General features: G+C 40.3%; 1 protein-coding gene across 1 annotated transcript in view; it reads left to right on the plus strand.

Moving 5' to 3' along the window:
• abcc4 (ATP-binding cassette, sub-family C (CFTR/MRP), member 4) overlaps nucleotides 1-22,473 on the plus strand; it is a 42,323-nt gene that overhangs the window by 10,129 nt on the left and 9,721 nt on the right. Inside the window, exons 3-18 of the mRNA XM_038717021.1 lie at nucleotides 1,314-1,434; nucleotides 1,621-1,845; nucleotides 2,170-2,259; nucleotides 4,768-4,931; nucleotides 6,546-6,671; nucleotides 12,016-12,265; nucleotides 13,211-13,318; nucleotides 14,141-14,230; nucleotides 14,379-14,570; nucleotides 17,826-17,920; nucleotides 18,909-18,995; nucleotides 19,739-19,835; nucleotides 20,500-20,700; nucleotides 21,815-21,952; nucleotides 22,133-22,170; nucleotides 22,274-22,377. Of these exons, the coding sequence (XP_038572949.1) occupies nucleotides 1,314-1,434; nucleotides 1,621-1,845; nucleotides 2,170-2,259; nucleotides 4,768-4,931; nucleotides 6,546-6,671; nucleotides 12,016-12,265; nucleotides 13,211-13,318; nucleotides 14,141-14,230; nucleotides 14,379-14,570; nucleotides 17,826-17,920; nucleotides 18,909-18,995; nucleotides 19,739-19,835; nucleotides 20,500-20,700; nucleotides 21,815-21,952; nucleotides 22,133-22,170; nucleotides 22,274-22,377 (2,126 nt within the window). The remainder of the gene's footprint in view (nucleotides 1-1,313; nucleotides 1,435-1,620; nucleotides 1,846-2,169; nucleotides 2,260-4,767; nucleotides 4,932-6,545; nucleotides 6,672-12,015; nucleotides 12,266-13,210; nucleotides 13,319-14,140; nucleotides 14,231-14,378; nucleotides 14,571-17,825; nucleotides 17,921-18,908; nucleotides 18,996-19,738; nucleotides 19,836-20,499; nucleotides 20,701-21,814; nucleotides 21,953-22,132; nucleotides 22,171-22,273; nucleotides 22,378-22,473) is intronic.

Consider the following 22,473-nt stretch of genomic DNA (forward strand, 5'->3'; position numbering starts at 1 on the left):
ACTGGAAATATAGAAAAGTCTTGTCTTTTATCTCTGCAGGGTCTTGTCAAAGGATTTAAAAGTCTGGTAATATTCTATATTTTATAATTGATAGAAAATGGTAAGACCAAAACCAACATAAATATGTCCTACAAACCAAGTACTTTGTGTGTTTCCAGATAAATCTTATTTGTCTGTGCTATTTAAAAAAAAAAAAAAAAAAAAAATACATCAGCGAACCACACTGCTGCAATGACCATGAACCCATCTTTGTTGAACACAGTGTTTATTTTGACTCATCATACACTGTCCTGCTGCCAGAAATATGCAGTAGATCACCAAATGAGGATTTATCCACAGCTGAAAATAGTCCCCATCAAATGCACAGTTTGATTAATGTTTGTTAAAAACTAGTCTAAAGCTGTTTTTAGGAAGACCTTTAGCCCTTTTCAGTAATAGATTTTTTTTTTTTTTTTTTAAGATTTCAGTAGGAACTACATGACACAGACAGGGTAGGGAAGGTCAAAAATACTGAGAGATTAGCTAACACATGGTCAGAGCTGCCAGTCACGAAATTATGTTATTTAGATGTATTAAGAAATTATATTTACTTATTATGGTTATTAAAGCCATCATAAATCATTCCTTTAGCGGGTCCCTTAATTCCTCTGCTTATGCTGTTAAAATTTGTAGACTGTAGTTCCCCGTTTTTGTACTCTTTAATGCTATTTTCATGAATGAACACGTCCCGAAATATGGTGGTATTATCGTGGGTGTTAAATTATTCTAATTTATTAATTATTAATAATTTCCTCAAATACACTGGCTACGTTTACGCACAGTTGGCATTCATTATGTTAACACGGGTCATTTGACGTGACACTCACGAGTCCATCGTGCGAAATAAAGTTAAGATGAGGATACAAAATGGTTCTTGTATGAGGCCGTGTCTTAAATTTAATTACAGATGCTGTAGCTTTTCAACGTTATAAAAAGAGGGGTATCATTTTGAGGTTATGAAGGTGCTTCATCTTTGGTATTGAAAGTTGTTAAATCCCTCTGCATCAACCACAGGACTTGTGGCTGTAGCTTGCAAAATGATCATAGCAGGTTAGAACTTGCCTTTTAATGAGCCACATTGCCTGACTAACTAATACTACTCTGCCTGTCAAAAGTCAAGCATTGCCATTAGGTGAAAGGGAAGCCTCTTTTTGATTATGCAAATATGTGAACGCTGCCTCGCAGGCAAGTCCTGACTCACCTGGATGCAATGCTCAGCATCCTATTACACACAAAGATGCATTAAATAACGTGGCATTTTCTTGTAACAACAGATACTGGGATCATGAGGTCCAGAAGGCTACCAAAGAGCTGCGCACACCTGGACTCTCCAAAGCTATCATTAGGTGCTACTGGAAATCATATGCATTGTTGGGACTCTTCACCCTCATTGAGGTAAGTGTGTTCAGCTTTGGAAAAGAGGTGAATCGGGTGTTTTTAATCTCTTGCTTTCAAATTATTTTACATGCAGTTGAAAACAGTTTTGCAAGCTTTAAAACTAGCCTATATGTTCTAATATTAGTTTGTCAGCAGCATGTTTGCCACAAATCAAAACCCTTCATCTCTTTCCCCGCATATCAGGAAGTCATTAAAGTGATCCAGCCGGTCATCTTAGGGAAGATGATTATGTATTTTGAAAATTACGACCCAGACAACAAGACAGCTTTGTACGAGACTCTCGGCTACGCTGCAGCCTTGTCCACCTGCACCATCGGCCTGGCGCTGATCCATCACCTCTACTTCTACCATGTCCAGAGAGCCGGCATGAAGATCAGAGTGGCCATGTGTCACATGATCTACAAAAAGGTCAGTAGGGGGACAGCTTGCCTGTGCTTCTCACGTCATGAAATTTAATTGTAATTGCAACTGAAATGTCGAGGGTGCTTCCAAGTTCTGCTTTGTAATCCCTTAAGAGCACAAAAGGATAACCATTGAAGGAAAAAATTAATAACTACTTCCTAGCATTTTTAACCTCCTGTCTTTTATCCACACCCACTCGCATTAAAGACTACTTCAGCTACTAAAGACAGACATTTGAACAAAATTATATTTTGCAGATCTGTCAATGTGGACATTGTCAATGTGATTGATCCTGCTTCACTGATGATTATGACTCCTGTTTCTTACTAGGCTCTGTGTCTCAGCAGTATGGCCATGGGAAAGACCACCACAGGCCAGATTGTCAACCTCCTTTCTAATGACGTCAACAAGTTTGATGATGTAAGTGAAATTTAATGCTCATACAAAACAAGAAGCAGAAGGGTTGCGAGGTCAAGGCAGTACTGTAGATGCATTTACCTTTTAAAGAGGTGGTATTATGCTCACTTTCAGGTTCAAAATCTTATTTAGGGGTTGTACCAGAACAGGTTTACATGGTCTGATTTTCAAAAAACACCATATTTTTTGTCATACTGCACATTGCTGCAGCTCCTCTGTTCACCCTGTGTGTTGAGGCTTCGTTTTAGCTATGGAGTGATGCATCTTGTCTTTAAATGATCTTTGTTGGGAGTTGCGCATGCGCAGTTCCTAGTTAAGGACTACTAGCCAGTCAGAAGCAGAGAACAGCGGGTCAGTGAGAAGCCACGGCTTCGGTTCAGCTTTACATGTTGCCGACCAGCTTGGCAACATAGACTGGAGCAAGAGTTTCAGAGTGGTGATTTATTAATCTGTAACAAAAGTATCTTTCATTCATAAAGTTTGAACTGAGCTCTGTCTCTGCATCACAGTAAGAACTTTGTCTATTGACTGCCTGGAGGGAAGCTAGTGTTTGGAAATTATAGGCCTATTTACTCAAGTTATTCATAAAGTCAAAATTAGCAAGTTGCCTAAAGCAAGTTAATCAATGATCATCACAGTACCAGATTTTTAACCCTAACCACAAACGATCTGGCCAGTACTGAGTATCTGACACACCTTATTTTTCACAAACTGCTCGAAGGTCCTGATTCAAAACTAGTATGTTTAGAAGCTTAAATTATAGATATAATATGAATGAAAGTTTAATTGGAGAATGGGACTCTTAAGATTGACGTATCACTCTGTTTGAGTTATTGGAACTAGAAAAACAGTAGGTCCTCTTACTGCTATATGATGGTTTCAGAGTGGAGGTTCTTCCCACATAAATTATCTTTGAGGATGACGGACAACGGCTTGCAGAGAGAACTTAAACCCGACAACAGGCAAGTTTAATTTTGGCCTGCCATCAAGTTACACTTGGAACTTTATAATGAATTAATTTTAACCAGTGAAAGTGAGGGTCAGCTCTGGCTACAAATGTCGTTTTGTACACAGATCTTTACTAATAAAAAATTGTCTTGTGTTAACTGTCTGAATTGAAGTCACTCACCCGTGCGCCCAAATCATTGTTCACATTCACACAATAATATTCACTTTGAAATGTACACACACTGTAGGCTGTGCTGAAGGAGAGTATATTAGCTTGCAACAGTAGCAGGCTACTGTGGAAGGATCGGATCTGTTTCTGCTTTAGCCGATACCCGACGAAGTCCTTATAGGCAAGTCCTGCCACTCGGCAGCCATCTTGGTATCTTGGCACTTTCAATTGTCATTGGGACATAAAACCTGCATGTGTAGAATCAGCAGTAAAAGCTGATATAAATCGCTGAAAGTTTGACTTTGCCAAAGAATAAGGCTTAAAAAGCGTTTGTCCCCACCGGTTATTCTACTACGCATGTGTAGTAAACCCTTACATCTGTGGAACCTCACAATTTACTGAAATGTTTCCTGCCTCGGCTGTTGAAAGCAGACAATTGGTTTTCTAGTGGGAGGGGCGGGATAACTGCCAGTTTTGGCGTTACAGGCTTTCCTTATAGGGTTGGATTAGGGATTCTTGTGTGTGGAGTGGCGTGTCTCCTCTATAAAACGTCTCTGGCCGATACTTAAGTATGCCCGGATCGGCCCGATACTGATCCTTAACTTAGGAACATCTCTCAGAAAATCACCTTTCTTCTGAAAAGAAACTTGCAATGAGCGTTTTTCTGCATTCACCTCAGTAGACTAGTGAGACATCAGCTGTATCAACACCTTCTTCCTCTCCACCTACTCCTGTGTCCTCCACTCTTTCCACAGTGGCATTGGCTTGTGTTTATTTTGAACCTTCTCTGAGTCTTGTTTCTTCATCAACTTCCACTGTTACACTAATATAATTTAAACTGAGGGTTGTGGTTTCATGTGGAATCGAAGTACGGCTGAAGTAAATGTTTTGTATTCAAGGTCACTATGTTCGTCTTTCAAATAAAATGAAGACTTTGAGTTCTTGGCATGATTGTAGCGTGGTGTCTCACGTCAGCGCTGTGCTAAATGTGATCACTCACAGAAACACTGGCAGATCTCTCATGTGTGAGCTTCAGGCTTGATTATGCTCTTGAGCCTTTGTGGCACCAAACCCAGTTTGCTTCGCTGGAGATTTGAGTTTCATTTTAATCAGTGGTCAGAGCCTGCTGTGAAAACCCCACAGTTTCTTCAGGGCATGCTGTTTCTTGGAAATGGGCAGTTAATAAGACTATGTCATGCTCTCATGCTGGTTTGGATTGACTCAAACCTTCTGGTACTGAATGTTTAGAGATTAGTACTTGCGCTTGTTCAGAACAAATGTGACTCTTAGTGATAAGTGTGTGACTCAGATGTGTTGAAGAAATAGTTTAGTCATATATTTGCATGCGTTCCTGATCATGTTGCAGCTCATTCACAGCAAGTTCTCTTTAATAGGTGACAATTTTCCTGCACTTCCTGTGGGTGGGGCCCCTCCAGGCAGCAGTGGTCGTGGGGCTGCTGTGGGCGGAGATCGGTCCATCGTGCTTGGCAGGCATGGTGGTCCTAATGTTTCTGATGCCAGTGCAAACCATGTTTGGAAGGCTCTTTTCTAAATTCAGGTAACACAGACACACAGACACACACAGACACACACTCACTATGAGTCTGGATATTCCAGTCAAGCTGAAACCTTGGAAATTCACCCTTTTAAGCCTTTAGTTACTTTAGCTATGCTTTACAAGCTAGAACGGCACACAGCAGATTTTCCACTTAACAATAGGTAATTTTAAAAAAAGAACTGGTTCTTTAATTTCACACAGAAGTAAACAAGCAGCATTTCTAGTAGAAAGCCATTTATTTTGCCGGCTGAAAGGACTACTGTCGGAAGCAGATTTCACTGCTACTTAACATTGAGAGTTGGTTGAACAGTCAGGTTGCAAACTAAACTGGTTGAATTTGTAAATGCCTATTTTACTTTCTTTATTCAGCCCTCTGTCTACACAAACTGCTGTCTCGTTGTGTCCATGAATTAGTCCTGTCCCACTCCTACTAGATTTGCAGTCTTGTTTGCCAACATACAAGAAGCTGAAGACAACAAGACTTAGCAGTTTTTCTATTGTTCATGTGATTCACTGTGGATAGAGGTCACTACTAAAATGACCTTGTATATCTGAATTCTCTTGACATTTATTCCCGACTCGCTTGAACCGGAAGTTGTTCTGGTTCATCATCTTGCATGCTGTCCCAAAGCTCTCATTTGTGCTCCGAGGATGCACGAAAGCAGCCTTCACAGAAGGATTTTAGTGACTGACACGCTAGGGTTGGGCTGATGGACAATGCCCTACCCGATGGTTGAGTTGGCATTGTGATTGTAAAAATGCACATAAGACGACTGCTGCCTTATCTGTCTGTTCTGATACACCACAATCAGTGGAGTTTCACACTAGAGTGAAGACAGAGAACGGATTAAACGAAAAGTGTATCACCCAAGTTTCAGATTCAGACTCTGTGTTCATTGTGGGTCCGAACAACAAAAGGACCTTTTATTATGGAGACTATTAAAGTCTTCCTGTCGGCAAGAGACACTTTTTTTTCCTTCTTTTTTTTAACACCATTTATCTTCATTTCCATTCAGTCACATGTGTGGATGATCATTCCTGGGTGTCTGCTTTGATATAAGTTTCCCATGTTGAAAGGACACATCATCATATTCTGGGGCGATTCAATAATGAATTCACAACCAGAAAATCAATAAATACAGATGCAAATACTCAACAAATAATAGAAACACGACTGTTACTGAAACGTAATTTGCTGAATCACTGTTAAATCATCATTAAATGACTCTTTGGGGACATGAAAACATAAGAGATTGTTCCAGTCGGGTTATTTTTAGAACTTTAGTCTTCGTTGACGGTTAATGGAGTCGCTGCTGCATGTAAAGTAAGTACTGGACAAGGGTCAAGTAATATATAGTTGTTAATCTGTTTCAATACTAGTACTGCAGGGCGCAGCTGCCTGGTTACACACTGTACTGTTGTTCCAATTGTTAAACCTTTATTCATTATGCAGTTTGTGGCATAATAGATGGAGAAATGTGTTTCAAACTGAGTAGGAATCAGAGCACATTTTAAGTCCTCTACAAAATTATTTTGAATATTGTCACATTTTATTGTCTTTCCTGTTGAGCTGTATTTCTCCAGTATTTAAGTAAACAAACATTTCCTTTACAGGAGTAAGACAGCAGGACTGACTGACAACAGAATCCGCACAATGAACGAGGTGGTGTCTGGAATTAGGATCATAAAGATGTACGCCTGGGAGACCCCCTTTGCTGCTCTGGTCTCTGAGGTCAGAAGGTAAAAACCTCTTGTGGTTTTAGATTATGTACAGAGGTCACAAATCAAATGAGGTTTTTTTATTTTTTTTTAGGTTTAGTGTCTATAGAATATATAGAAGTTATACCGTTTCGGTACCACATGCCTAATATTTGCATTGCCATTTTGTATTTATATTTTATATGATTTTTCCCAATATGTAGTGAATACACTACTTCACCATTAACATTCATTTAAAATTGTTTAAAAGTTGTTTCTCTTGTCCATTCAAGAAACATAAAGTGACTGAAAGTAAGTTACAGAACAACATTTATTGCTTACACAACTGATAACTACTAGACACACAAATGAACAGGATAAATTAATGTAATGAATACAGCGATGAATAATTGCTAAATGATTGAGGACCAGATTGATCAGAAAAATGGATAACTTTGGCACTGATCAGTGAAATCACCGTTATTCACTGTTCAGCAGCTGTGAGGTTATATGGGAAGCCTGAGTGAAATATATTAAGTAGGATTTAAACCAGCTTAAAGCAGTTCCTTTAATGGCGATTAAGTGTTCAAGTCTCTGTAGTAAAATATGGTGATCAGTTGTATCAAATGCTGCACTTAGAGTTTAACAAGAACAATAGAGTCTAATCCTTTATGTGATGCTGTTAAAAGATCATTAGAGATTTTTTTTACAAGTGTTGTCTCTGTACTATGATGCATTCTGAAACCTGACTGAAATGTTTCGAATATGTCATCAGATATCAGATAATCAGAGTTGATTTGCTACATTTTTTTCAAGGATCTTTGATATGAAAGGAAGGTTTGATATCAGTCTGTAAACTGTCTAAAACCCTTGGATCAAGAGCAGGCTTTTTAAGAAGTGGTTTAATAACCGCTTCCTTAAAGAACTGAGGTACATAGCCTGTTGTCAAGGAAAGGTTGATAATATTTAACAAAGAAGTGCCAACTGAGGGCAAAACCTCTTTGAGCAGTTTGGTCGGGAAGGGGTCTGTGAGGCAGGTCATTGGTTTGGACGAGGACACAACTGAAGTAAGTTGTTGTAGGCTGATGGGGAGGAGACTAAGGGCAGGTTGGCATCCATTGAAGGCAGGAGGTGCTGAATTTTCTTTCTAATAACTAAAATTTTGTCATTAAAATGGTTCATAAAAATGTCACTACTGAGGTCAAGAGGGACAACTTGTTCATTAGAGCTGTGGCTTCCCGTCAATCTGGCTACAGTGTTGAAGAGGACCCTGGGATTGTTCTTATTTTCCTCTATTAATTTTCAGTAATAGGCTGCTCTGGCGCTGCAGGGGCCTTCCTATACATTTTCAAACTATCCTGCCACACTGAATGAGAATCTTCTTGATGTGTAAGATGCCATTTCCTCTCACGTTTCCGTGATGCTCTCTTTAACTTGCGTGTTTTGACTGTTGTACCATGGAGCTAGTCTTCTGTGTTATAATCCGCTTCTTTTTCAAAGGAGCAACAATGTCCAGAGTCATTCCGAGCAGCCCTGTAGTGCTATAGTGTCAATTTTTGAGGGATTTACGTTAGCATAGGAGTCTATTGGAGGTATTATGAAACACTGAATTGAGTTACACACTGATGCAATTGAATCCTTAAACTTAACTACAGCACCATCAGATAGGGATCTAGTATAGGCGTATTTGCTTGGTAGCTTGAAGTTCAACAATTGGAACTCAAAAAATAATAGATAGTGGTCAGATAAAATGGGATTATGAGGAAAGACCACCAAGTTTTTAATTTCAATACCATATGTTAATACCAGGTCGAGGGTATGGTTGAAAAAGTGTGTGGGTTTTTGAACGCTTTGACAGAAGCCAACCAAATCAAGCAGTGAACTAAATGCAGGTCTGAGCCTGTCCTTCTCGACGTCCACATGAATATTAAAATCCCCTACTATCATTACTTTATCTGTTTTAAGGACTAAGTCAGATAAAATGTCTGATAAAAATTGTGAGTAAGGATAACTAATAAAATCTGCTGCATAGTTGTCCAGGTTTGAAATAACAAGAACAAGGCTTTCAAAAGAGCCATAACTTAGTTTGGGGTTTGATTTAACTAAAAGGTCTGAATGAAAAATAGCTGCAACTCCACCTCCTCAACCAGTGCCTCAAGGTATGTGCGTATTACTATGACTGGGAGGAGTGGATTCATTGAGGCTTACACAATCATCATTTCCCAGCCAGGTTTCTGTCCAACGAGTGACTCGAACCCACAGCACTGAGTAAATTTAACCAGTGCCGTACACAGCCATTAGCTCCACCGTCTCATCCAAATATGGTTATGTCCGGTGCCACTGGTTGCAAAAACTCAACATGGCCCTATCGGCCAAACTCGAGGCTTCAAAACAGCAGTCCACAAACCAACGGGTGACGTTACAATGACTACGTCCACTTCTTATATACAGTCTATGGTCCAGACAGAAGGTCCACAGGCGGCTATGAGACACAGAACTTTTAGTTAAGCATCTGGGTTTGTCATAGTTTTGACTTTGCTAACATTTGTTATGTTAGAATGCTGGATGTTTGCCTTCAGGATGTTCTGTGCAGCTTGGTATTCAGTTGATTCTCAGGACCAACAAGAAGAGCATCAAAAAGAAGAAGCGGAGCCAGATCAGAAGCAGCAGGATCCCTGAAGTCACTCCTAGCTTTATAGTCTTCTGTCCAGGGGGCTGCGATAGATGGTCAATAGCTCAAAACTTGCTCCACCCACGAAGTCTATTCTGTCTTAATTATTTTCTTGTTCTAATTACTTTCCTAAAGAATTAATAAAGTTTGTTACCAATTTTATTCTTCCATGTTTGAAAACCTGGCCTGAAAGACACTAAACGCATATTGTATGAATAATAGAATCATCCACTTAGCAAATAAAATAGACTGTCAATCCAGGTTTAAAATGTCAAAAAAAAAAATCAATACATGTTAGTATTAATAGAAGATGTTCTGTTTTACACTGAATCTATCGGTCTGTATCACCAGGAAAGTGTTTCCGCCTCCCTGTTCTTTGTCTCTGAAAGGGGTGGAAAGAGGAGGGGTAAAGTAGCACAGGTGTGATAGCTGACATTACTTCTTTCTGTGTTAATAGATATGTGTAACTAGTTTCAAGTAGTTCATCAAAATCAGCACGTCGAAATCAAACTTATATTAATTAACACGGTAGATTAATTAATGTACGTTTGACTCTGAATTGAAAAGTTGGTTTCTTTGTCCCTTCTTTCCTGGATAGGTTATTATCGATGAAGACCAGATTTCATCCTGAGGGTGGATTATTGAAGGTCATAAATTAACTTAACCTATTACTGTTGGTGTTCCCTGGCAAGGTTTTCAGACCTGGGGCTATTGTGAAACAGTGCAGTGGTCACTTAATTTCCCTTAATGTCATACCTTGAGTCCTGTCGTGATTTGTTGTTTATGTTCAGAAGAAATTGAAGACAGGATATTTGGGGTAGTTTTTCTCTTGAGTCAGAGGTCAAATGCAGGATGTTTGGGAGAGACCATCAGTTCTATGTGCAATATTAAATTTTTTCGCCGATGATCATATTTCCTACAATATCCACCAGTGATGGAGGGCAAATTACAAATTCACAACATTCACCGCATAAACGCTGTCATTTAGAGGCTTGTCGTGCAGATTACTAAATTTAACTAGCCTCCACACAGTTTTACACTCTATCTTAAACTAAAGGTACAGAAAACTCAAAATCAGATTAAAATATTTGGATCTAAATAGGTAATAGTGTTTCTCGCCAAGTGCTTGCTCATGGTGTGGATTATTGGGTCTCTGTAAATAATATTACAAAGAGTATTAGACCTGCTCTATATGAAAAGTGCAATGAGATAACTTATGTTATGAACTGGTGCTATATAAAACACAATTGCCATCAGCTCTTAAAAATGCCATTAGTTGCTGTAAATTGCTCCTGTGTTAATTGTTTTTACTTGTTTGGACACTGGGTTTTAAAAAAAGGGGGGAGCGGGCAATGACTGCACTCCATGCTGGCGTGATGGTTTACATGGTGAACGGTGCGGAAACCTGCAGAAATGATATGCAGGGAGCAGATATTACGTTGAATGAGCTGATAAACAAACAGAAGCTGGTGCTGGAGATGCTGTGTTTAACTTTTTAATGTCATGTTTGTACAGCTTTCAGTTGGTGGCACAGTGAGTACAGGACAATTTGCCAGTTGAATTCAGGCCCAATACTGACTATTAAACAATACGGTATTGTTTATGTGCTGTTTTGTGTGCCGTATTGGATTAAGAGTGGAAACCACACCCAGCTGGCATTGTGCTGGTCAGGTTTTAGAGCACACCCTCTTCTCTCAAATGGATGTATTCGTTACGATGTGATTAACAGTGTTGAAAGACGATGACTTCTGTTACAGGTAAAAGAGGAGCATTTGGCTGATTTGTGTTTTTTTTTCACCACAAAACTTCCAAGGAGCTTAATCCAGGTGAAGAAAAAGGATATTTGCAACTAGTTCTGATTTCAGAAGGAGATTAGTGATGGTAGTCACTGGGTCGTTGAATCGATTTGACGTGTGTGTGTGTGTGTGTGTGTGTGTGTGTGTGTGTGTGTGAGGCATTAGCCAGTCCCATTCCTCAGTTGTACTGATACTCCGTCAGCGTTCAGCAGAGACGACTTTCCATTAGGTTTTCCTGTTGGCTTTAGCTCTGTGAAGCTGCTCTGTGGTCACTGGTTCATCTTGGTCAAATATAGCCTGCAGTTTATGAATGTGAGATTCCTCTGTTACTGTTATCCTTTGTGTGTTGCCATACCACATGTCTTTATTTCCGTGGCCCTCTTGATTTTATTCATCTAATTTAAACACCCATATCACCCTGGGGTCTGGACTTGATGTAAATAAACTCCTGTGATATTAACAAGTACATCCTGTTTGATATATATGTAGATATGGAAGAGACACTCTAAATGACGTTTCCTGTATCTTTTATCTATCTGTCGGACCATTTTAAAGTTCTGTGCCACAGACTTACCCCCGTGGTGGTGATATGGTGAATGATCATGAGACTTATTTGATGTGAAGTGTTCTGAATTTAGACAAACTTAATCTTGTTCTCTGGCCAGGATAGGTTTGCCAGGGATGTAGGTATTAAAGTCCTCCTCTGCCAAAGACCAACATTTTCACTAACTGATGTGATCTGGATTAAGAGTGCAATTCAAAGATTAAAGCCAAATTCTGAGTAGATTCATGTGCTTCTAATAAAGGCATTTTAGACTCAACCATTCACCCCTTCATTAGGAAATTTCATGATGTGAATGATTATCCCTAAAAATGAAGCTTTAGGTCATTGATTATTGGAACCGCTTTGTCGTCTTAGGAAGGAGATCTCCAAGATCATGAAGAGCTCCTACCTACGAGGTCTCAACATGGCCTCCTTCTTCTGCGCCAGCAAGATCATTGTCTTTGTCACCTTCACCCTCTACGTCCTTCTGGGAAACACCATCTCAGCCAGCCGTGTGTTTGTGACGGTGTCGCTGTACAGTGCCGTGCGGCTCACCGTCACACTCTTCTTCCCCAGTGCCATCGAGAAGCTGTTTGAGACCCGCGTCAGCATCCGCAGGATTCAGGTGCAGTGCTTGGATGCAAATGCCTGTTCCTTAAAATGCACATTTTGTTGATTTATTTTGTCAAATTGTATTTATAAAATAGCAGTTTTTGCTAAGGTGTCAATATAAAAGGCATGCTGCTGTTGCTATTAAATGTCTGATGTGGGAGAAAAATGCCAGCGAGCAGACCTGGCCCATAGTTGGACTTGAGATACTCCTGGCACAGCATTAGTGCATGTTTTATGGTCATTGTCTCCCCTGGAAATAATTCCTCCTCCTTGCAGTTTACAGACAGACTTGCTTCTGCAGAATGGGGCAGTGCTTCTCTCTGGTTTGTGATCCTGTGCAGATCAGACTGCAGAAGCTTCCTTGCACATTATTCACACTCATCTCTGGTTCAGCCCTCCTCTCACATCATCTTAAATCCCAACAAAATATACAAATATTATTTTTCTATACTAGTCTTCAGTTAGCAAAGTCTTCCCTGGTCTTGTTTTAAATGACAGCATATAAAAGTAAATAAAAAGCTACAGTGTGAGTGTTGTATCCTGTTCTTTTGTTATCAAAAGATATCTCCAACAATTTAATCCCAGCACTGCTGTTCTCCCATGACATCATCTTGAAGGCCCAGCTTTGTAAAGCCACCACCCCCCTCCTTTTTTCTTTTGTCATAAAGACATGGTTTACTTGAAATGTCATTTTAAACCTGCTAAACTGTCAGTTTACTTGACCACTGCACTAAAATGCAGTCTATACAGCAAAATACAGTCTAAACCTGCGCTATGAAAAAAGCAATGACAACTTCTGAATGGGCGCCTTATAAATGAAATTTATTTGAATCTAAAGACATACCTCGACCATTCATGTGTGCACCTTATGTAATACTTGTGGATACAATAGTGGAAATAATTTTGCTGTTATGGCTGCTTGGCACTGACTCTATTGTTTCTTTTTTTTATGATTAAGGAGTTCCTGTTGCTAGATGAGATCACAAAAAGCAGCACTGCACTACCACAGGATGAAAAAAAGGATGCCTTAGTGGAGATCCAGGACTTGACCTGCTACTGGGACAAGGTCAGATACCTTGTGTCCGCTACATACTACACAATTCACAAGATTAAACCACTGCTAGTACAGTGCAAAATGACATACACATGTAATGTATGTTATTAATATATATATTCCTATCTTATTGGTCATTTAAAAAAAAACAGGTGTAAAAGTACAGAATATTAGATGACCTGCTGTCTTATCAGTCATATACTTACCGCTACAGTTCTTCAGTTCATGGAATGGCCACTTGAGACTATCTTCAAACCTGTTAGACCAACCTGTTAAAATGCCCAACTTTACACCCAAATAAACATGTTTACAACCTGGTACCAGAAACAGTTTTGGTCTCTAAAGCTAATTTCCCCTTCATGACCACTGTGAAGGGAGTGAATGTTTAAGACAGTTATGCATACTTAAGGGCAGTGCATTATCAAGAGTTAATTTTTTTTATCTTGTATAAATCAACTGTGCAGCACAGTACATTGCATTCTCTTGGTCCCCTGTTCAGGGGGCGTTAAGCAAACATTCAGACTACACATAAGATAGGTAAACACACAAGGTACAAAACAAGGTACAAACTTGTAGTGCAATGTGCAAAAATATAAAAAGGTATGTCAAGTCAAAAAGGTATGCAAGATTGACTTATGAAAAATAAGTATAAAAACAATATACAGTATAAATACGTGTACCGTTCAGGTAGGTTACTATTCTAAATTTAGATTACTTTAAGCTATGTGCACTGTGCAGCTGTGTTATTAAGGGGGAAATAAAGTCTTTCAGACGTTGTTGCATCATTTCTGAGGCCATATTTTAATGTTTAAAAATGTTTTGTGCCTCCTGCAGAGTCTGGATGCACCGTCTCTGCAGAACGTCTCCTTCACACTGAACTCCCAACAGCTGTTGGCTGTAATTGGACCAGTGGGAGCTGGAAAGGTCAGTTATCTGTCATCATTTCACGGGCGGTCCTCCAACTGTTGAAAGAACTATAAAAAAGTTCCTTCAGTCCTAAAACTCCTATAGTTTGTGTACATTTTCCTCCACCTCATGTCTTACCTTTTGTTGTGTCTGCATGTCCATCCAGTCATCGCTATTGAGTTCCATCCTGGGAGAGCTGCCTAATGAAAAAGGGGTGCTGAAGTCCAAAGGTCAGCTGACCTATGCCTCCCAGCAGCCCTGGGTGTTCCCTGGAACCATCCGCAGTAACATCTTATTTGGGAAAGAGCACAACCCCCAGAAGTATGAGAGAGTCCTTAAAGCCTGCGCTCTAAAGAGGGTGAGCAATTGAAGTACATCTAGTACACATTACAGTTTAGTTTTAAAGGTTTAACTCATTACATGTAGAAAACAGGACAGGCAACACACTGTGACCTTATTCTCTCTAAACCTAACGGTGGCAATCGTGGATAACTGGTCTCACAAAGGTTGTTATCAACAGATTGTTAATTCTGGCCTTATCAATCATTGGGTAATAATAGTGTTCTTTATGCTGTCTCTATGAGATTGATAAAACAGGATTAATCCCAAAGTTAGCAGGCTAACCCAGATTTATGACATGTTTGCAGTATTGCTGTTAATAGTAAGCAGGGTAGTATGGTCATGATAATTATTGACACGTTGCCCAGTCTGTTAAAGTCATGTGGATCAGGTGTACCAGTGCAGTGCATGAATAAATTAAACGGGTGTTCATGGGCAGATGGGGGCTGTGTTGGTTTCTGAGTCCAGGATTATGTTAGATAGAGAGCAGCTGGCAGCAGGATACTGTCTGAAAGACACATAGGTGACACCCAGCAGTCTGATCTTAGACTGCATTCAGACTGCAGGCCAAAGTGACCAAATCTGGCAATCCAAAACTGTGTGAACGTCCCAAGTCACATCTTTTCCAGTTCGCGTTCACACTGAAGGGCTTAATGCTCAATTCCGATTTATCCCCCAGATCTGATATTTCCAGATATTCCAGACTAAACTGCAATTAATTTTGTAACTCTGTTGTAATATGACTATTAAATTGACCTTGTACCTTTTTATTTATATTCTGATGATGGCACAATGATCATTTACCCACTTAATGACCGTTATGTGAGATGTTTTAAGACAGACTTGAAAAAATATACAAGTGCATTACATTTACATTGCGATTAATGTTAAAAAAAATATTATGATTTTGAACCAAGTTTTCAGGGGCTTGAAGACGATTTATGGATATTAGCTGATATATAAGCCGAGGCTATCGGTCTGTGAGATTTCTCTAACCAGCTGCTGGTTTGCCAGTTCAAGCACAGCAGCAGCCGGTGCATGTCACGTCACAATAGCTCTAAGCTGACTAGGTGCTATTCATTCATTCTTTCCTCAGCCATTGACAGCAGCGACGTGACAAAAATGATTCTCAGGCAGCAGCTTTATCTTTCTGCCTGAAGCCTGACTGTATTTGAATGGCAGCGTGATAAAAGGACTCCGCAACAGAGGCTTGACTGAAGACTGTTGTGGGTGGTGCTACTTTCTGGTTTAAAATGTTAGTATGCTCTCAGTGGTCACTCATTTTTTTCCCAGCCATGCAATGCATTTACTCATTTGGCAGACGCTTTTATCCAGAGTGACTTACATTTGAGGAACAACATACAAGCGTCAATAAAGCATCAATACAGTAAGAGATCTACAAGTGACTATAAATACTAGTAAGAGCAGCAATAAATACTAGGAAGAACTTTTAGCACGTATGGCATCAATGGGGTAAATACCTAGGGAAAGAAGTAAGAGTTAATGAAATAGTGCAATCAATACAAGACATTGTAAGGGGATAGAAGAAGAAGAGCAAAGGAAGTGCATGTTAGGGGTTAGAGGTGTTCTCAGAAGAGATGAGTTTAAGAGCTTCTTGAAGTTAGAGAGGGACGTCCCTGCTCTGATGGCGTGTGGTAGCTCGTTCTACCATCGTGGTGTCACAGATGAGAACAGCCGGGAATGAGATTGCTTTGTGTGAAGGGATGGCAGAGCCAGGCGGCGTTGGTTGGAGGAGCGCAGTGGCCGTGAAGGATCGTAAGCTTGTATTATGGAGTTTAGGTAGATGGGTCCAGACCCAGTAGTCACTCTGTATGCGAGCGTTAGTGACTTGAATTTGATTTGGGAGGCCATGGGTAGCCAGTGGAGGTCACTGAGTAATGGAGTGACATGAGTCCTTTTGGGCTGATCAAAAACCAGACGCTCTGCTGCGCTCTGAACCATTTGTAGGGGTTTCACTGCACAAGCTGGAAGACCTGCTAGGACAGCATTGTAATAGTCAAGAGATAACCATGGTTTGTATCAGAAGCTGGGTGGCATACTGAGTGAGGTAGGGCCTGATTTTTCTAATGTTGTATAGAGCAAAGCAGCACGACTGAGAGACGGCAGCAACATGGTCTGAAAACAGCTGGTCATCAATCATGACACCCTCATCAATCATGAAACCCACCCATGCATGTCAGTTTGAGCTCAGTTCGTTCCCTGCTTTGTTTGGGCCATGGAGAATTACTCCGACCGGGGTTAAAATAGTGGATGCCCAATGATGCTTTCTGAGGTCTCTGACTGGTTTTAACACCAGAGGTTGAACTATGGATTGCATTGTGTAACTACTGGTATCTCTAACCCGGCCTGAAGAGCTGCTTCTGGTCAATGAGTTACTTGTGAGTCCTGTGAGTTATAATTGGGCAACCTAAATTGTCCAAATAAAAATCAACACTACAGAATAAATTGTTGTGCTCTGACGCTGATCAAACACATTTATTGTCTTTGATTGGGTGACTTATCTATAAACCATAAACCCGGGCCATTGTTTTATATGCAGTCAAATGGCAAACGCATGTTGGCAATGTGCTGACTCATTCAGCGTTTCTATATGCACTTATGTGTCTCAGTTATTGTCAGCTTGTGTAAGGATTTAATTTAGATAAAATAAGCTGTCTCCTAATCACTGTAAAAGATCAAGTGCAGCTTTTTTAAACCCTGCTGACAGTTTGATTACTGGATTAATTTTATTTATATTAGTCAGATTAAAATAAGAAAAATTTCTCAGAACCCAATAGATGACTTGTTTTATTGTGCCAACAGTTCAATACCCAAAGATTTAACACTGTGAAAAACAGTTTACACAGATTTAACAATGTGAAAAACAAAAAAATACACATACTTAAGAAGCTTTGAGACTGTATATCTGTCAGCTTTTTAAAAAATTCCTGCTGGGTAGCAGTAATGTGAATTATAAAATTTATATTATTGTCACTTGAACGGTGCAGTGGGCAGGGAGCCTCAGAGATCACTCTGGAGAGGCATCCTGGTGGCCTAGAGGTTTGGGACCATGTGGTTGCGACGTGTTTGGTTTATTTACCTTTTCTCTCCCTGCTCATTCCCTGTCACCTCGCTATTGTCTGCTGTCATAATGAAACATCACTGTGTTGTTGATCTTGACCTCCCAGTCGAAGTTAAAATATATAATACAAGTTTAGTGTAAACGCTCCTCTGTTTTCTCAATAGTTCTAAATGAATTATGTTGTGCTGTCAGGACCTGGAGCTGCTCCCAGATGGAGACCTGACACTGATCGGGGACAGAGGAGCCACACTCAGCGGGGGGCAGAAAGCGCGTGTCAACTTGGCGAGGTAAGAACCAGTGCACATTATTAACCTGTTTTGTTTTATGTATTTAAGTAATAAAGACAAACTTAAGAGTTTTTCAGTAAGTGCTGAGAATTTGTCAGTCTCACAATAGAGGTCAGAGTTGACCTCTATGTTTTAAAGCATTAGAGACCTACCATCCAAACCAGACCTGGAAAAGCTTATCTTAAATTCTTTGGCCCTCTCTAGTCATTCTGTTCGGTAAATAGCTTGGGGTCAAAATATCTCCTATATCTTCTTAATCCCTTTGAACCATCAAGAACCCTAAAGTCGTCTGGAAACCTACAAACTAACTGTTAATAGACCTAAGACAAAAGATGGTGAAGCATCATCCAGATATTATTCTTCCTACACCTGGAACAAACTTCCAAAATCTCTTAGATGCAACCCAAACGTGGCAACTTTTAAATCTACCCTCAAATCTTTTGAAGGGTTATAGACACTGACTTGCTTCGTCATCTGTGCACATTGAACTGCACATGTGTATGAAATGCGCTCTGTAAAAAAAGTTGCATTGCCTTTATATTTTTTAAATCAAGATGACCACTAAGGTTTTTGGGGGTTTTTTTGATGAAAAAATAATTTAAACGTTAAACAACATAAACGTTGTTTATTAATAGATTTGATTGTATATTTAAGAATGAATAATTAAGGAACGTGTGACATAATTCAGTGTCCAACAGTATTGTTTTTTGGCACTGGCCTGGTCGGGAAAGTGGGTCAAGAATCTACTGGTCCAAACAAAATTTTTCATATTTTATAAAATCAAGTTCAAACAGGCATCTGTAGAACATGTTAGTACATTACAACTGAGAACATGACTTGGTGATAGTTATATTTAAGTTAAGTAAGGATATATCAAAGGCAACTAACAAGCAGCAAGTAAGAAAACAATGACTGAAACTTGGGGCACTTACTTCACGCTGTCAGTAGACGCTAACAAACGTGTGTATGTGTGTGTGTGTTTTGTCAGGGCTGTTTATCAGGATGCAGACATCTACCTCCTGGACGATCCTTTAAGTGCGGTGGACGCTGAGGTCGGAAGACACCTTTTTGACCAGTGAGTGATTTTTACTGTTTACATAAAGTGTTTCAGGCATAAACTCTTCTTCTCGCCGTATGTGACCCGTCAAGTCTGTGTGGTTTTATTCCACCCAAACATCTACACGGGTCTCATACGCACAAATTAGAGCAGCAAGTTAAGGTGTGACACGCTGTTAAACCACAGCACGGGGAATTTATTTGATCTACCAAACAGGAAAACACTGGTGTGTTCTGGTCAGCACGCCCCAGTAGAGCACTTAAAAGCTGGAGCGGAAAGCCTTTAGCGTCAGATCACAGCAGGAGAAAGTTCCCGTAATAAGAGGGGTGGAAATGTATCTGCATTGTTACATAATGTAGCTTATTTACTTTATCGCTTTTTCCTGTTCTGGCTCCTCAAGTTTACACTTAGTGATGGATATCTAAGTGGTGTTGTAACGTTGTTATTTGGACTACGTTGGGGAGAACAGACAAAGATTAAAAAAAATAAATGTTTGAAAGGCCACAACTAGACCTCAGCCAGGAAGAGGTGTGGTGCTGCTAGTGTCACAAAGACAATTGAAATGGGCCCGACTCTTCCTGTTACATTCTTCCTCCTTGGATACTAAAGTCCCACAGACGGTTACATAACCACTATAATGAGGATTTGAAAGGTACACACAGATACAGTAAATCTGTTTGATATAAACCCCAACAGCATGTTAACAGTATGTACATATGCTAAAAATCTGACACAATCTTCACTGTATCTGCATGTTTTAGGTGTATCTGTGGCCTGCTGAGGAACAAGCCCCGTATCCTGGTCACTCACCAGCTGCAGTACCTGAAGGCAGCTGACCAGATTGTTGTGCTCAAGGAGGTTGGTGACTGTACAGTGTCAAAATAACCCTTATGTGACCACATTTATTTACAGTCTCCCAAAAGACAACATATCCGTCTGGACAGTGCACATTAGTTTTACTCTTCAGCACGATGGGTCTCATGCATAACCAAAATTCAGATGTATGGATTTGTTCTCGATTTTAAGAGAAACTGTGCCATGATGGCCTCCTGATTTTTCACTTACATACAAGAAATATTCCAATCTAATGGCAGGATGGTCATGTCACTTTTATTGAATAGTGTGTGGGCTGTCCTCTAGCACCACCCTGAGGTCAAATTGTCTACTTTGCACACAAGAGATCACGTTGGTCTTAGGACAAACTTAAGAATGTCAGCTACTCTACTGGTACTCTTTTATAGAGTAGCAGAATCGGACCAAATGTTGTTCCTCACAAGAACATAATGAACATTACATCGTGCATAGGTCACCAGCCGGACATCAGACTGTTAGTGTTTCAAGGGGTCAGCACCCGCATCTTGCAATGATGAAATGTATCTTCATTGTAACCATAAACATGTCAACGTTTGTGTATAAATGATGACGATATAGTTTAGGTGTTGGCAGTGGTGTGTAAACCCAAATGCTGTGTGTGTGTGTGTGTGTGTGTGTGTGTGTGTGTGTGTGTGCACGCACGCTTCAGGGTCACATGGTGGCAAAAGGGACGTACACAGAGCTGCAGCAGTCTGGAGTGGACTTCACCTCCCTGCTGAAGAAAGATGACGAGGAGGAGCAACAACAACCGCCTCAGGACATCCACACCAGGGACAGAACCCTGTCCCAGAACTCTGTGCTCTCACAGACCTCCTCTGTGCACTCGGTCAAAGATGGAGACCAGTTGCCGGTTTGTACATCACAGGCTGCAAATAGACACACACAAATACACACACCTTTGCCGCACATTAGGCATGCAGTGGAAAGTTATATTAGACTTCACAATCGGATTTAGCAATGACGAAATACTCGTGAGTTTAGCCAACAATCACTATATTATGCGCCTTAGAGACTTTGCCGTGGATTGGGCAAAGAAAACACCAGAGTGATTTGGATTTTTTGTGACTTTAATTTTAGGGAATTTCTTTTTGTTCCTGACACTTTCATCTAGGATTTTTTTTCCTCTGTTTATTAAGCCCCACCCTGGCTCTGTATTTTTTTGGACACATAAAATAGTCTTATGTAAATGTGTGAAAACACTTAGGATAATTCAATTATAGCCTACAGATGGGCTACATCTCAGAAACTGGCCCGTTAATTAAGATTTCCTAGATTTCCCTAAAATCACAGAGGCCGCAGGGCTCGCTGTGTGAAAGTAATGCTATTGTGTTCAGAATAACTTAATTTCAGCTGTAAGTGCAGTGGAAAATATCAGGATGAAATCTAAACATATTTTATCAAGTGGTGTGTAATAATAGCCTACTTCTCATCGTTAACACTGAGTACAGGTGTGGTGTGTAGTCCACATAAACAGGGTAACCTAACCACGAACAAAACCTGCTCGGGGCAGTTTAGAGCTGCAACGTAAATTGCCATGGCAACAGACCTCGGGTAACACCTATCCACCGATGTTGTACGGGTTAATTGGGAAGTTACACCCGATGTCATGAAATTACTGAAGTTACCTGGATAAGCCAGTTACCTCGCTTCGTAGGACAGGCCACAGGTAGAAGATGACCATCATGTCTGTTGAATTGAAGTGTGATGCCCTCATTTCTCCACAGGAGGGCAGTGCTGATGTGTGTAGTGGTTTGATGTAAAGTGTAAGTTTTAATTTAGCACATTGATCCTTGAGGAATGCTTTTATTTCCCTGTTACATCATCTTACCGGAAGTTAATACAGTTTATCCGGTTTTGCTAAGTTGTTAAAGGACGACAAACTCTTACGTCATCCTTAGGTCAGTTGGTCTTGCTAAAATGGTTATTGTTGTTTGTAAGCTATTAAACTGTGAACTCTCATACAGGGAGAGGTGGTGCAGACGGTAGCAGAGGAGAGTCGCGCTCAGGGAACCATCGGCGTGAATCTGTATGTCAAATATCTGCGAGCTGGAGCTAGCATCTTGCTACTGCTGGTCGTCATGCTGGTCAACCTTCTGGCTCAGGTAGGCAAGAAGCACAAGGGAGGGCACTAATGAATGAGGAAAAGTCCAAGTTGGTTTCATGGTTTCACTTTCTACATGTTAGCTCAGTCAGTTTTACTATCCTGCACATGAGGAGTAAATGTAAGCATCTAGAGAAGACGCCACGCCTAACCTATTGCTAATTTCTTTTTGATCTTCCAGGTAGCATACATCATGCAGGACTGGTGGCTGGCTTACTGGTGAGAATAAAAACCACAGAAAAGAAAACAATATACTGAACATTAATCTCTAGTATTTTGTATAATTACTTTCCATTCTTTGTGTAACATTTCGACTGGTCAGGGCTGACGAGCAAGAGAAGCTGACTACGAACAGCACCATCATCCAAAACGGATCAAACGTCACCAAAGAGTTAGACACAAACTTCTACCTGGGCGTTTATGGAGGTGATCTAAAAACATACGTTGTCATTGGCTCAGCACATCACCTGCGCTGTCCTTACTGTGTGCTGTGTCACTGGTGTAAAGGAGAATCTTCTGCCG

This window comes from Micropterus salmoides, unplaced genomic scaffold (assembly GCF_014851395.1).
Source record: "Micropterus salmoides isolate LMB-PRFRI ecotype aquatic unplaced genomic scaffold, ASM1485139v1 Ms_hic_scaffold_1, whole genome shotgun sequence".
In the NCBI taxonomy this organism is placed as follows: domain Eukaryota; kingdom Metazoa; phylum Chordata; class Actinopteri; order Centrarchiformes; family Centrarchidae; genus Micropterus; species Micropterus salmoides.